A 15,866-nucleotide genomic window follows, 5' to 3' on the forward strand; every position below is an offset into this window, starting at 1 on the left:
GCCAGACTGAGTGCGTCCAAGTCCTAGCTATACCACTTAGGAGCTGTCTGACCTCAGGGATATTACTTAACATCAGATTCCTAGACTGTAAAATGAGGGAGCAGGATTAAGTGGGCTGCACAATCCCTTCCAGTTCTAAGAAACTACACAGGAAAATAATGCAAATGATTTTCAAACGCTATTTATATAGTTATTTAGGGTCACTTTAGTTAACATGACAGAAAAAACTAGAGTGAAGCTGACTCATTTCATTACTCAACAGTAGTGAAATGGTTAATTAAGTGCCTTATGATCTTGATGTAACACTGTACAAGCTAAAAATTATAAGTATGAAAAATTATCTAAAAACATGGAAACAAAAAAGACAGAGTTCTGATTAAAAATGGCAGATTATCCACAGTAATGCTATAAATGGTATTAATCTACAAGGACAAAGAAAACAGAAAACAACATAACTGACTTAGCAAAATGGAGGAGGTTACACAGAAAGCGATTAGAAGCAGAGTAACTGGCCCCACAAAACTGAGACTAAGTATCCAGCCACTAGGTTCCATAGAGGATGGGGCTAAGCAGAGGACCTGAAAAATGAGAACAGTGATTCAAAGGCTGCACACAACAGAGTGAAACACTAGACCTCTCCTCTCAGCCTACAGTGTCAGGAAAGTACATCCTTATCCACTGCAGGAAGGAGACTGGAGGTTTATTCTCTGGAGGAACTGAAGCAGAGTTTCTAGACTCTGGTCACCAGGCATAATAAAGGGCTGGAATAAGGAACCCTAAGAAACACAAGGGGAATAAGTAGAAAGTCTCCATCCTGAAATGTGGTACCTACAGTGTCCCTGCTCCCACAGTATCCGCAGCCAGGCATACATCCCACTCCACCTAAGTAAGAGGCAGGAGGACTCTTTTCTAGAGGACTGAATAATGTTAAAGAACTCCAGATGCAGACATTCGAGAGGGTTTCCATCTAAAAAGTCAGACCATCAGATCACCCTCTAACGAAGCCCACCAAACATCAAGCTCCACCTACATGAGAGAGAAAAACCAAAACAAAGAAACAGAAAAATAAGGGGGAAGGGGTTTGGGGGACCCATAAGAAACAAATCCAATTTCAGGAAGCAGAAGAAAAATCTTCAATACAGTATTATTTGCAAACAGATATTATATAAAAAAAGAACTAATGAGAGAACGAGAAAACTAAATGCTAAAAATAGAAGAACCAAACTGAAAAAATAATAAAAAAAAAAACTAGGGGGAGAAAAGTCTCCTGAGAATTAGACCCAAAAGGCAAATATATGAAAAATAGGAAAGGATAATTAAGAAAGTTAGAAAGTAATTTCAAAATGTCCAACATCTAACAGGGATTCCAGAAAGAGATAATTGTGGAGGGGGAGGAGAAAGATGAGGCAAAGAACACAGAAATAGTACAAGAAAGATTCCTAAAAATGAAGGTCATGATATCTAGATTGAATGAACCCACAGAAGTGCCCAATGAAAGGCACTTTGAGAAACAGAGATAGACATGCATTGTGAAATTTTATAACATTAGAAATAGAGAAGACTCCAAAAGTTTGGGAGGGGACCAGAAAAGTGATGCTATTTTGATTCCCCATCTTTTCTACGGGACAAACTTCTAAATAACGTTATACATTAAAGACAATGGAGCAATGCCTTCAAAATTCTGAGGTTAAATGGTTTTAACACCGGATTCTACGTCTAGCCAAAAAATCAAATATTCAATAAGACTAGAATAAAGCTATTTTCCAATATGCAAATACAATATATTTAACCCCCATGTCACAGCTTTCTTAGGAAGCTGCAACAGCTGTATTACACTAAAATGAAAGAGTAAGTTAAGAATGACAAAACACGGGATCTAGGAAATAGGGAAATCCGGGATGACATTAGCCCAGGTAGTACCAATCCAACAAAAGGCTAGAAGGTTACAAGAGGAAGTTTCCAGGAAATACATGGAACATATAAATATTTTAACGTGTGTGGTAGCCATTAGTTATATTCATCAAATATTTTCTGCTCTTCACCTTCTAAGCAAATGGTAAGACTGAACTCCCCAGTTCCTTTGGCTTTAGGTATGCTACATGACTTGTTCTGGCATTGAAAAATGAGCAGAAATAATGTTACTTTCAGGCGGAAGCTTTAAGGATACGTGCACAATGAAGCCATGCTCCCTCCCCACTACTCCAATCTCTGTGAAAGCACATGTTGCAGTGAAGCTTCTGTCATCCGGATCCCACAAGGAGTAGAGCCCCCTGCTGCACTGGATCTATAAGAAGCAAAGCAAACTTATTGCATTAAGCCACTGTGATTCTGGAGTTGTCTGTTACCACAAGGTCACCTAGCCTACCTGACCGATTCAGAATTAGTAGCAAAAGTGAGGCACTGCTGAAGCAAAAAGCTGAAATATATGGCAGTGGTTTAACAGGCAGGTAATGAGGAGACTATTACCACAGAACAGAAGGCTGGTGCTCCTTATCATGTAGTAAGGAACATTTGATAAAGCTGTTACCGGCAATAACTCAGGACATGACAAACTTGTAGTCTAAAGAAAGAGGCTGGAAAACAGGACTTCAGTGATGGGTGTCGCTTACTACTGGCCACATTTGGCTAGGTACTAAAAGAATGGAATGAGATCAAGAACTGGCTGGTTCCCAGCCAGAAACGAAGAGTCCAAACTTAGGGATTTGCAGAGTTGGAAGAGCCAATTGCTTCTCAAGCCCAAATGAAAAATGTAAACCCGAGAAGTCCTTTCAGCAGCAAAGGACAACTGAAACCCAGCCATGCAACAGGAACAAATCAAAAACATGGCCATCCATCCTGCACAGTGCCAAAACTTCCAAATGGATTTAAAGCATTTTCAAAGCAAAGAAAATTAAGGTTGTTGCCCTGAAAATAAATGCTTTCACCTGGGAAAAGAGCTCAGGGAAAAGAACCTAAAGGTTCAGCTTTCCAACTAACGTCTGAAAGGCACAAGGTTTCAGTAGCTAAATCTGAAGAGGCACACAGGGAAAGAAAGGAGAGATGGGGAGTAATACAGCAAATCTAGACTACAGCTGAGGTATGACTACTGACAAAGAGATCTGACTGGAAATCAAACAGGTAAAAAACATAAGTTTTTCAGAGAGTTATGCTGCCAATAACTAAAAATGTCTGTGACTGTTCAAGACTTAACACGACCCTTGTGCACCTGGCTCCCACAAGCAGAAAGCAAGTTGAAAAAGTTGGTAGTCCCCAAGGAGGGTCAATGTGACCAAGGAGAATAACAGAAAAGAATCCCAGAGGGTTAAAGGAGAGCCATGAAGAACAATGGATTGGGAAACCCCTTTTGGAGACCAGAGGGAACTGATCACAAAAACCTATCACTCTCAGAGTAGGGGGTCCTTGAAACAGCCACCCATCTGAATTTCAGATGACTACAGATTAGAAACTGCTGTCTTGCATTGCTCCCTTTTCTGAATGGGAGTGCTTCCTCTGACTACCCTCAATATTCCACAGTTGTATACTGAGTGAATGGGTGACAGATAACTTGTGTTTTTTGGTCCACGGATCTCCAAATTTAAGAGGAACTATGTCTGGACCTGATGTAGAAACACCTGAGCATCATTTCCCTGATATTTAGAATACTATGTATCATCCAGAAATTCTTAATTTTGAACTTGATGCTGCAACTGGATGGGACTTTTGGCTTGTCTGACATTCAGAGAGAAGTGGGTATATTTTGCCTGCAGAAGAGAGAGCAAGCTGAATAACTAGTGACCAGAGGCAAACTGTGGTAGCTCTCTTTTTGGGCCCTGGCACTTGCCCCGAAGTGTGGGATGGCACTTTCCTCCTCCATTACCTAAAACCGCAACTTGTAATGTAACTGGAAAGTGTTATATATATACACTGACTAAAAAACAGTACCACTCTACCATTTAGAAAATAAAATTTGGGCTAGAAAGCTAACAGAAAAATGACATGACATAAAGATGTCAATCATTAATTTCTTTATTTCCTACTCACTAATGTGGTATGTTTTAAATTTAAAAAAGAAAGAAAGAAAGAAAGGAAAGAAGGGAGGAAGGGAGGGAGGGAGGGAGGGAGGGAGGGAGGGAGGGAGGAAGGAAGGAAGAAATGACATTTGGCTTCAAACCATCAAGTAACTTAACAAAATAACAAAAGATGACCTTATGATAAAGTAGAAACAAACCAGGCAGAAAAAATACTCTAAAATGTGAAGCAGTATTTTTACTGCACAGGTTTCTATGAGAAACACATTAAAAAAAATCAAGATAGGGCTTCCCTGGTGGCGCAGTGGTTGAGAGTCTGCCTGCCGATGCAGGGGACACGGGTTCGTGCCCCGGTCCGGGAAGATCCCACATGCTGCGGAGCGGCTGGGCCCGTGAGCCATGGCCACTGAGCCTGCGCGTCCGGTGCCTGTGCTCCGCAACGGGAGAGGCCACAACAGTGAGGGGCCCGCGTACCGCAAAAAAAAAAAAAAAAAAAGAATGGATGAATCTTAACATCATGAAAAGAAATATTACATGCCTCCTGTTGTGCTACAACAGAAAGTATAAAATTCTTGCTCAAAACTTGAATCTGAATCTGATCAAGCTTCTAGATCTAATAGCTTACAAGACTACGGGACTGAGGAACATGAGGCTAGAGAAATGAGGCTTTAACCAGCGGAGTTCAGATTACAGGAAATTCTACAGGTAAAATAAGCTGGTTTCAAATAGAGAGGGGATTTAAAAAAAGAAAGAAACCAATAGATGGAAAGACAAGTGGACCTTTGGGTCACAATTCAAACAAACTGTAAAAAGAAACATTTGAGACAACTGGGTAAATTTGAACACTCACTGGATATTTGGTAACGAGAAATTAGGTTTTGTTTTGTTTTAGGTGTGATAATGATATTGTTTTTAAAAAAGAGAGAGGGACTTCCCTGGTGGCGCAGTGGTTAAGAATCCGCCTGCCAGTGGAGGGAACACGGGTTCGAGCCCTGGTCTGTGAAGATCCCACATGCCGTGGAGCAATTAAGCCTGTGCGCAACAACTACGGAGCCTGCGTTCTAGAGCCCGCGAGCCACAACTACTGAGCCCACGTGCCACAACTACTGATGCCCATGCGCCTAGAGCCTGTTGTCTGCAACAAGAGAAGCCACCACAATGAGAAGCCCGCACATCCCAACGAAGAGTAGCTCCCGCTCGCCGCAACTAGAAACAGCCCGCACACAGCAATGAAGACCCAACGCAGCCAAACGTTAATTAATTAATTAGTTAAAAAAAAAAGAGAATCCTTATATTTTTGAGGGGTCAGCAAACTGTGGCCTGTAGGCCATCTGTTTTTGTACAGTGCACAAACTAAGAATGGTTTTTATATTTTCAAGTGGTTGAGAGAAAAAAAAAGGTACTTCCTGACATGTGAAAATTATGACATTCAAATTTCAGTGTCCATAAATAAAGGTTTATTGAAACACAGACATGTTCCCTCATTTATTGTCAGTGGCTGCTTTTGCACACAATGGCAGAGCTGAGCAGTTGTGAAAGTGACTGTATGGCCTGCATAGCCTAAAATATTTACTACCTGGCCCTTTACAGAAAGTTTGCCAAACCCTACTGTAGTGCTATATATTGAAGTATTTACAAATGAGAGAGTATATTGGAAATTTCCTTTAAAATAATATTTTGGAAGAAGCAGAAGATGAAGCAAGATAGGCCTTGTGTTGATAATCCTTGAAGCTATGTAAATACATGAGTAGAAAAGATCATTACACTATTCTCTTTTATGTTTGTTTATATATAACTTATAAAATACTATGTCTCTACTTTTGTATACATTTGAAGATTTCCTTCAAAAAGTTTAAAAAAATCTGTATCACCCTGTATTGACGATTTCCCATACCTACACACAAAACATTTTACAAACTCCTTAAAGAAATTAAGTTTAGACTGCTTATGGGCCATACTATTTGCTTACAGATGTCCCAAACTATTCCAGATACATAAAAAAAAAGTAGTATACATACTGCACTGATTAAGCATATCATTTTATAACAAAGAGCTGTTAAGCAAACACAAATCCAGGAATATAAAAGAATCAGAAATACAAATCACAGAAAATGCTGTTCAAAAGTATTAAATACTCTCAAATAATGATACCAGAACCCTAAATACATTCCTTCTGGGGCTTTAATTTGCTGCATAAATACAGACATAACAGCCCAAAGATAAAGAAGTGCTCTCAGTTTTCCTGAGTAAATGAATTTCTTGCACAAGATAGCTGAAAAACCAAAATTACAAAGTATATAAAACCATAATCTTTTCCTTTTTACATATATAATCATGTCAACCATTACTGATGACAATAAGTCTGTAACAGAGAATTTGCAGAACAATGATGATCCAAAAGGTTTTCACTATTAAGCCATAGCTATAGGTAAAAAATAATAATAATAAAAACTAGGGGGCTTCCCTGGTGGCGCAGTGGTTGAGAGTCTGCCTGCCGATGCAGGGGACACAGGTTCGTGCCCCGGTCTGGGAGGATCCCACATGCCGCGGAGCGGCTAGGCCTGTGAGCCATGGCTGCTGAGCCTGCGCGTCTGGAGCCTGTGCTCCGCAACAGGAGAGGCCACAACAGCGAGAGGCCTGCGTACCGCAAAAAAAAAAAAAAATACTAGGGAAAGCAGATATAAGAATTTTATCTTCAAAAGGATGAAACTTATTCAAACAGAAAAATACTAAAGCATTATACTCACCAGTATTTTTGTGACCTTTTAGTACATAAAGTGGTGCTGGACTCTCCAGTGAGAAAATGCAAATATTGTGGTCATTTCCTCCAGTGGCGATTAGTCCATGAGGGTACATGTCACTTGAAGGTATGATGCATACACAAGAGACAAAATTGGAGTGGCCGCTCATACAGTGCATTTCTGTAAAGCCCCTGTTAGGACTGGAAAGACATGATAATTCATAAGATATACATTTGTCCTCTGACTTAGCCTAAGATAGACGTTGTCAAAGTACTCATTTTCTTTTAGTATCTAGGTTGAACTTTATATACCACTTTAAGAATCTATTGTTTTAAATTAAATATTAAATACCTAATTTGTCTTAGCTACTACAGAGGCTTAATCAGATTAGGAGAAGTTTAATTAGTGTTTCACTGTTAAGAGTATGTTAATTAACAGAAAGAACAAGGAAGGAAAGGAAAGGAGACAAATATCATAAGTGGTTTTTTTTTTTCCTCCATCTGCATTTCTACTTATCAGTGATTGTTACCTTAAGAAATCCCTGGTGAAGTGAAACATTCATGCAATTAGGATAATGGAATCTACTATCAATAAGCCGTAAACACATTGAGGACATTTGCACACTCTGAAACGTTAACTTAGCACTCATTAGTATAGCATGTGTATCTAAATAGCTAGACTATCAATCACTTTCAATATGCAAACTAAAGGAACTAATACAGGACATACAAATGACTGCTCTAGGGACACAGCATATTAATAACTGCCTGGGAATTAGAATGATTACCAATTTGTTATACACATCCTTCACTTAGTACCACTCCCTTACATAACAGGTCAAACAACAGATTATGATATACTATATGTGGAAGGCAGTAAGTTAGCTGTAGAAGGGGATAAAAGAATTATATCCCTGATTCAAGCTAAATCAAGGAGTTTGTGATCTAGCTGAAGGAGATAAAACAACTGAACATAAAAGGGAAGATTCCCAGATAAAGACTGCCCACATGCTCATCTATATTCACTCCTTTCCCAAACACCACTACAACAATATGTATAACGTATATTTTATATCTATCTATCCATCTATGTATATTTTAAGAAAGGCATAAACCCACAAGGCCAGAGAGAATAAGAAAAAAAAGAACAGAAATATAACTGAATACTGAAAGCTGACAGAAAAGTAGTAAAGGCCTTAGGATACTTGAAAAAAATGAGTTCTAAGCAGGCATCAGGGAAAGTAAGAGGCCCAATTTACCAACGAATCTGCAGAAGGCTCAAGAATTAGCAGCACTATGTATCACTAGGAAATGGGAACAAAAAACTAGAATTAGGAAGACTAGTTGAAAGTCTTTGGAATCAGACACAGAATCATATCAAAAAATCTTCAAAGGAAGGTATTTGGTAGTAGCTAGTTTTAACTTGTTTACTTTATTTTGGTGGTGTTTTTTTTTAAGTGTCGTTTTAGAAACTTTTTTTTTATTTGTATTTTTATTTTTGGTTGAGTTGGGTCTTTGTTGCTGGGCACGGGCTTTCTCTAGTTGTGGCGAGTGGGGGCTACTCTTTGTGGCGGTGTGCAGTCTTCTCATTGCGATGGCTTCTCGTTGCAGAGCACGGGCTCTAGGCGTGCGGGCTTCAGTAGTTGCGGCTCGCAGGCTCTCGAGTGCAGGCTCAGTAGTTGTGGCACACGCGCTTAGTTGCTCTGCGGCATGTGGGATCTTCCAGGACCAGGGCTCGAACCCATGTTCCCTGCATTGGCAGGCGGATTCTTAACCACTGCGCCACCAGGGAAGCCCTAGAAACCATTTCATCAATAAGCCCAAAGAAATGTAAAAGATAGGACATGTTTAAAAATCTATATTATATAAACCACTAAATCTACCTAAATGTGTCCCTTAGCACTCCCCAGTACAGATGGGTGCTTGTGTGTATCTACTGTAATGATCTGTGAAGCTCTTAATGGCAGAATCCAGAGCTGGTTCTGCCCAAGTTTGTAGCACAATGTTGTACAGGGTAATCATTAAGTACTTCTTGAATCAGTGAAAAAATGCTTTAAGCATCAAGAAAAAAAAAAAAAAAAAAAAGACAAGACACTCCAGCCAGACAACTGCCCCTCTTGTACCCAGCAAAAGTCTGAAGTTTTTTCTTTAGAAAAGGTGAAAGTCTTTGGCTGGGGGTAGACAAAAGGCACAGTTGATCCTTGGGGTTTGAGAAACATGTACATTCACCATAGAGGCCAAGACCACCAAAGACAAAATCTAGAAGCCAGGCAATCATCCTCTAGGCAGGAGATCAGTCCTATGAAACAGTCCAGCCAGATAACCCTACAGTGAAGCTCATAGCCATGAAGCTCCATGGATACACAGACCTTTCAAGTTTTTTAGTTCTCCACCCTTAATGGAAAGCACAGAATAAGAATTACCAGACATTTGGGGTAAAATAGTGACCAAAACAAACAGGGAGGGGAAATAACCAATTTGGAGGAAACAGACCACTAAGGAGAAAATAACTTAAAAAAAATCAGCATTGCCATCCTTAGGTATAAGATATTGCAACCATGAAACAAAAACATAATTTCACAAAAAGTTAAGGCAACTTCTGAGGAAGTATAGTAGAGAGAGAAAGAAAAAAATTTATAGAGAGAAATTAAAAAGCAATTTAGAAACAAATTCAATATATGAATAAAAAGTTCCAGAAAAGAGGACAGAGAAAATAAGACGAAACCAAAGAATTTAAGAAAATGTCCCAGAACTTATGGACATGACTTATGGACATTAAAAGGGACCATACTTAATGAACGTGAAAAATGAATGAATATAGACCACCTCCCAGAGAGAAAAAGTAACAGGTCAAGAATAAGAATGGCTTCAGACTTCTCAACTGTAACACAGTGAATACAGTGGAGCAATGGCTTCAAAATTCTGAAGAAAATTTGGAAACTACAATGCTACAAACATTTAAATTATTATTCAAGTAGCTAGGCAGGCTAAAATCATGTTCCAATTGCAAGGTCTTAATACATTTATTATCACTGCACTGTATTTCAGGAAGCTCCTGGAGGATGTGCTCCAATAAGGTATCAAGGAAGAAAACCAAGAAAGTTAAAGGATATTGATAATAGAAATCTGACAAGAGGTCCAAAAAGGGATCCTTGAGAAGACAGTGAAGGGAGATCCCAGGATCAGCTGTGCACCAGAGGCAGACAGACCAGGTCAGAAAGTTTTCATCATCAGGAAAATGAAACTGTTATATATTCAATGTGTCTAGAGGTCTTGAGAGGAGAGTTAGACAACTAGCAAACAATATGAAGTTGAATTAATGATAAATACATAGAAAATTAAACAAATGAAAACCAAAAATAAGACAATTATTAGCTATAGGGAGATCATAAAATTGTTGAGGAAAAGTTATCATAGTTTATTCCACAGCTCAGGTGTAGACTCTGTACAGTCACAAAACACTGATTTAGTCTACATTAAATTAAACTATGTTATAAGGATCAGGACATAGAAAGGATGCATATGTGATGGGGGTTGGTAGAGGGTAGAAATGAGAGCTAAATTTTCATATTCCATAATAAGAACTAACAGAAAATGCTAAAACAGAAAACTAAAAGAAATTTTAAATGAAAAGAAATAGTAGTATAGCACTTTATATACAGATACAGAAGCAAAATTCAAAAATAAGCCATTAAAAGACATGAAAATTTTGCCTCCAAGAAAAGGGAATAGTGGGTCGGAGGGTAGGAAGGGAATGGCTCTAATTTCTTAAACTCTGTATAACTACTTGACTAAGGACCCAAGGTGCTGAGTGTTTACATGAGGGAGAAGTCACTCCAGCCTTGGCATGGTCAGGGAAAATTTAACACATGATGCTGAATCTGAAGTTGGCGTCTTTCAAATACGGGTAGTTTTCAAAAGGCAAAGCAATCGTTGGTGACAGACTTGGGAAATCCAGTTTACTCTGAGGTGGGCTTCTAGAGGCTTGAAGCAGTCTGCAACAAAGGCATATTGACTGGTTCAGTTCAATGTACAACCAAAAAATGGCATCTCCATTCTGAAGCGCCTTCAGAAGACCCGGAGGCTTTCTGGGTTTTCAGTGGGCTCTTGTGAAAGATGAAATATCTGGTTTAGTCCACCCTAGAATAGAACTATTTTGCCTCCTTGAAACTAAATTAAATCCCCCATCATTACCAGTCCACCCCTACATTATCCACCCCAATTCAGAGTCCTATCAACAATGTACATGAGAAAATAAAAATGTTTACTACTTGGCTCCAAACATTTCACTGCACTTCATTAATTTTATTAATATACCATGAAATAAATAGAAATTGTCAGGATGTCAGCCTTGAGGACACTTTTTATCACACTAAAGGTACGGCTGAGACACTTGTTAGGATGCCTAAGAGTGACTATGAGATGCTCTACCACAGCACTTGGAAATGAGAGGAAAACAACCTTATCTCACCAATCCCTCACTATGGAGTCCTGTGCCTGGTACAATGCAGGCTCTCAATCAGTGTTAATTGAATACCACATGAATTCTAAAAAACAAAACCGAAAGACAACATGAACTAAGTGAAAAAAAAAACAGTTTTCAAAGAGAGGGTCATTGCAGCTCAAAGTTTGTCAAGTTCCTGTGATCCAGTGATTTAAGCTCCCGTCAACCTACCACAGTCCTCCACTGTAAAAGTTTGAGGATTTAGCTGTTCAACAGAATTCAACTATTACAACAAGCATCCTTTAGCTACTCTTTACTGCAATGTTCATATCCTACTGGGCATGTGCTTCTACTGAACAAAATTTTAAATGTACAAGCTTAATCAGTAATTTGTACTCAAATACACAGAAGTTATGTATCAATGTTACCAAGTGGTTTGGAATATCACAGAATCTTAAGCATTAGAGAAGACCTTATCTAATTCAATATAGGAGTTTCCTCTACAATATCCCTAGTTTAGTCTGTCGTATTTTGGCTGCACTACTGCAAAAGCCTCTAAACAGGTCTCCTTCCACATTTATCCCTTTGCGATTCATTCTCCACCTGAAGCTAGCAGAAACTTCTCCACAGGTAAATCAAATAATGTTGTCCTCTGCTTGAAACTCTGAAGGCTTCCACCCACTAACTTCTTTCCTCAGCCCTCTTCCCAGGGCATGATCTGGCTCCCGCCAGCCTCTAAGACCTGCCCTCACCTCACAGTTCACTCCCTCCTGCACATTGGGAATTTCCTCCTTCTCAATCCAGGGCCACTGTGTTTGCTCCTCCTACAGTCTACAGTGCTCTTCCAATTCAACCCTTCTGGTTCCTCACTCCCTAGACCAGCTCAAACTCAGTATCATTTAAGAAAAAAAAAAACAAATACCAAAAACACCTTCCTCAGAGAGGCTTCTTTCTTTAACATCACCCTCCACTCAATTCTGTATGTTATATCTATATTTGTTTTCTTCATAGTACACATGCCAATGAGTAATGATTTACTTGGTTGTTTTTTCATCCATCTTCCCTCCCAGACTGTAGGCAGGATCTATAAACACAGGAAATTTGTCTGTCCTTTTCTTCTTCCGGATCACAAACAAATAGGAGCCACTCAATAAACAGTTGTCATCTGAATTTATGGAGGAAAACGTATGGTTTCAATGAGTGAAACCTCTGATGGGAGAGTTACTACCTGAAGTAACTTACCTCAATTTTTCCCTATCTGAACTGAAATCTGTCTTCCAGGTCTTAAATTTCCTGTTACAACAACTAAATCAGGGCTAAACCCTTGAACTTGATTTGGACTGGAGCTTAACCTTCTGTTTCCTAATATTTTTTTTGATTAATCTCTCTGAAAATCTTTTAAAGGCAATGGGCTTTCTCTCCCCAAGAAAACACACTCCGCCACATCAAGAAAACACACTCCGCCACATCCAGAAGACATTTGAGAAGTTTCATCCCCTCCGCCCAAGTCTATCACATACCCCAGACTAAGAAAGTCTGAGCTGGACAACGTGGAGAGGGGCCAAGACAACTTTTTGCAATGCAATTTTTGAGAACCTTAATTCTCAAATTTGAGGGAAGACTACAGAACAAATTCCAGGGAAAGAAGTGGACTTCCTTAAATTACACATGCCAGATGCTTTCACACGGCCTCATTAAGGAGGGTGCACCTGGCGTCAAAAGTTTTTCAAATCGAAAAGAAACACAGGAAATCATCGTCCACAAACTGAAGCCACAAAAAATAAGAAGTTCGTCCAAGGTGACTCAGTCGTTTAGTGGTCAAATTAGGACAAGAAAGTAGGTCTCTGTTCCCCCAACCCGGTGCTCTTTCCACGTAAACCTCACTAGTTTCTTACACTGCGTGCCCAGACTGCCAGTGCTCTAAGAACTGGGAGGGAGCGTGGACCGTCGGAAAGGCCGGGAAAAGAGGAAAAGGGCAGGATAGGGCAGGGAAGGGTCACTCTCTTCCCAGAGAAGGAAGCTTGCAGCACAGCCGGGTAACAGCGGGACTCGCAGCGCTCACCTGTCTGGGACCCAGAGGCGGGTGGTGCGGTCTCGGGACACGGACACAAAAGCCCCCGGTGGATAGAGGCAGCATACCAGGCCCCGCACGTCCAACTCGTGGCCCGGGAGCGAGCAGCTCAGCCGGTACCTGGCGGCGCCACCCGCCATGGCCCTAGGAGGTCCGGCGCCCGGTGCCGGAGCACCGCGCAAGATCAGTCCGTCTGAGAGGCCGGGCGTGCAGCAGGAGAGGGCCTTGAAGGTGAGAGGCGTCGGGACCGGAAGAGCCCGAAGGCCGGTGCGGAAGGGCGGCCGGGAAGGGGCGCGCCCAGCGAGCCGAGTGACACAGCAACCCTGACGTGCGCACCGGAATTCATCATCGGCCTTAGCCCGCCATGACGCAGAGTGTGTGCGTCCCGACTGCTGAGGCCGTTGAGGAACTGAGGCTCGAGTCCCTCATGCGCGCTGGACCGCCAACGGAGAAAGAGATACCACCGTCCAGCCCCTCAGAGTGGGCGCCCGAATCCCTGACTTTCCCGAGCCCGCGTCCTCACCGAGCCCCGGCTGAGCTTTTTATTGTGATGCCGGATGTGGGCTGGACTACAAATCCCACAATGCCACGCGCCAGCGGGGCGTGAGTCGTAGGCGCGCCAATCCGGATATTTTAAATCTTAGTACGCTGTGCTGAGGGCCGTTCTGTGGCTGAGTGAATTTGCGTCGCGGGTAGAGTTGGGGGCAGGTTTACGCCGCCGATTTCCCCAAACCTTCTCTGAGTAGTTCCCCGAGATTTTTTTTTTTAATCTAAACTTTTTTAAATTAAAACGAGAGAGCTTGGGGTCAAGTTGGAAACAAGTCACTTTCCTTGAATTCTGTGAATACTAAGCCGGGTTTTTGGTACTTTAAAAAAAGTTTTATTTTACGTGTTAAAGATTTAAAATTTTCTCTCAAACTGTCACATCTCTATACAAATGGCAAATGCTGGGTCCTTAACGTCTGAAAACACTAAGGGAGAAATGTCAGTAGCTTCTTTGTGAGACAACATACGGAATAGTTGGACAGTTAGAGGTTGTAGGAGAGGAAATATCTTTTTTTCTTTCTACTCTTCTAGCAGAAAAGTTTTCTGCTGGGGCTCTGTAGCAAAAGACAGTAACAAGAGAAAAACAGGTGTTTTAACGTGTATGTCATATATACAAGGGAGAAATTCAGAGATGAATAACTCAAAGAGGTGACGAGAGCTTGGGCTTATATGGCATCTTAACAAAGGAACAATAAGTTTTTACACAAGCGATAAAAGAAAAGAACTTTTAAATCTTTAGAGACAGCAAATTATGGGAAGCCGACTATATGGGAAACTAGCAGTAGTTAAAGGCTAATTAATTAGTAAAGTTTTTATGTAGATTCTACTGGTGCAGTCTCCAGGATGGTAAAGGTCTGAAGTTGTCTCCAATGATTAACTTTTGTCCTTCCTGGTTAAGAAGCAAGGAAGGGCACTTTTGAAAATTTATATTCTGCTTTTAAGCAAATAGCAGAATAGTAGAGAACTTTTCCTGTACCTGCTTTTCACTTGCCTTCCCCTCCAAGTAATCCTTATAATACCAAAGTGGCATATTTTGGGATGGCAAATTCTACCACCCTTCACTGCAACGACCATAAGTATAACAAATGACCATTACAAATATGTTGGTCTCAAATGGAATAATTACGTGAAAATGTTTTACAAACTTTGAGAACTCAATCACATGACATTATTTCATTTTGTATTGCACTGGTTTTAACCCACTTGAAGGCAGGTATACAAGAGAATAAATCTGGGCGTAAAAAATGTATACAAGGGCTTCCCTGGTGGCGTAGTGGTTGACAGTCTGCGTGCCGATGCAGGGGACACGGGTTCGTGCCCCGGTCCGGGAAGATCCCACATGCCGCGGAGCGGCTGGGCCCGTGAGCCATGGCCGCTGAGCCTGCCCGTCCGGAGCCTGTGCTCTGCAACGGGAGAGGCCACAGCAGTGAGAGGCCCGCGTACCGGGAAAAAAAAAAAAAAAAAGTATGCAAGATGGGAATAATGTGAAAATGTTAAAAGTCCAATATGTATGTATGTTTAGAGATCCCATCACATTTTTTTTTTGAACTCCCATCATATTTAAGCTGTCTATTGGAAGACTGGAAAAAAAACAAACTGCAAGTTATTTTTATTAGAGAAATAGGATTTGAGACGACGTAATTCTCATTTTTTAAAAAAACATGTTTAAAAAACATTATTTTAAAACAACTTTGCTTTTAATTCAGCCCTCACAAAATAACTCTGAAAGGAAGCCTAAAGGTATAAAACTTTCAATGAAATGAAACATGGTACCAGAATCGCATCAATACTTAATGCTGTATCGTATATGTTGTATTCCTTCCAACAGGAAGGAAACTACTACTTATGAGAAACAAAAAGACTGTACAGTGAATGCTGCCTACCACGGAATAACTTCAAATAAGTCTTATTAAAAAGTCTGATGTATTACAAATGATGTTACACAGCGATATGATAAAACTCGCTGGAGTGAGTTCAGGTCATGCACACAATCAAGAGAGGTTACTCTGATTACAAAGAAAACCAACGTTTTTAAAAAATATTCTTCCCTAGCCAACT

The 15,866-nt window shown here is 40.5% G+C and overlaps 1 protein-coding gene across 1 annotated transcript in view; it reads right to left on the reverse strand.

The window, feature by feature from the left end:
* The window catches only part of PLAA (phospholipase A2 activating protein), a 39,290-nt gene extending 25,520 nt beyond the window's left edge, over positions 1 to 13,770 (reverse strand). Inside the window, exons 1-2 of the mRNA XM_060014856.1 lie at positions 13,254 to 13,770; positions 6,755 to 6,948 (exon numbers count right to left, since the gene is read on the reverse strand). Coding sequence (XP_059870839.1) covers positions 6,755 to 6,948; positions 13,254 to 13,402 — 343 coding nt within the window. The 5' untranslated portion in view covers positions 13,403 to 13,770. The remainder of the gene's footprint in view (positions 1 to 6,754; positions 6,949 to 13,253) is intronic.
* Positions 13,771 to 15,866: the final 2,096 nt, after the last annotated feature.

Source organism: Delphinus delphis, chromosome 6, assembly GCF_949987515.2.
Source record: "Delphinus delphis chromosome 6, mDelDel1.2, whole genome shotgun sequence".
Classification (NCBI taxonomy): domain Eukaryota; kingdom Metazoa; phylum Chordata; class Mammalia; order Artiodactyla; family Delphinidae; genus Delphinus; species Delphinus delphis.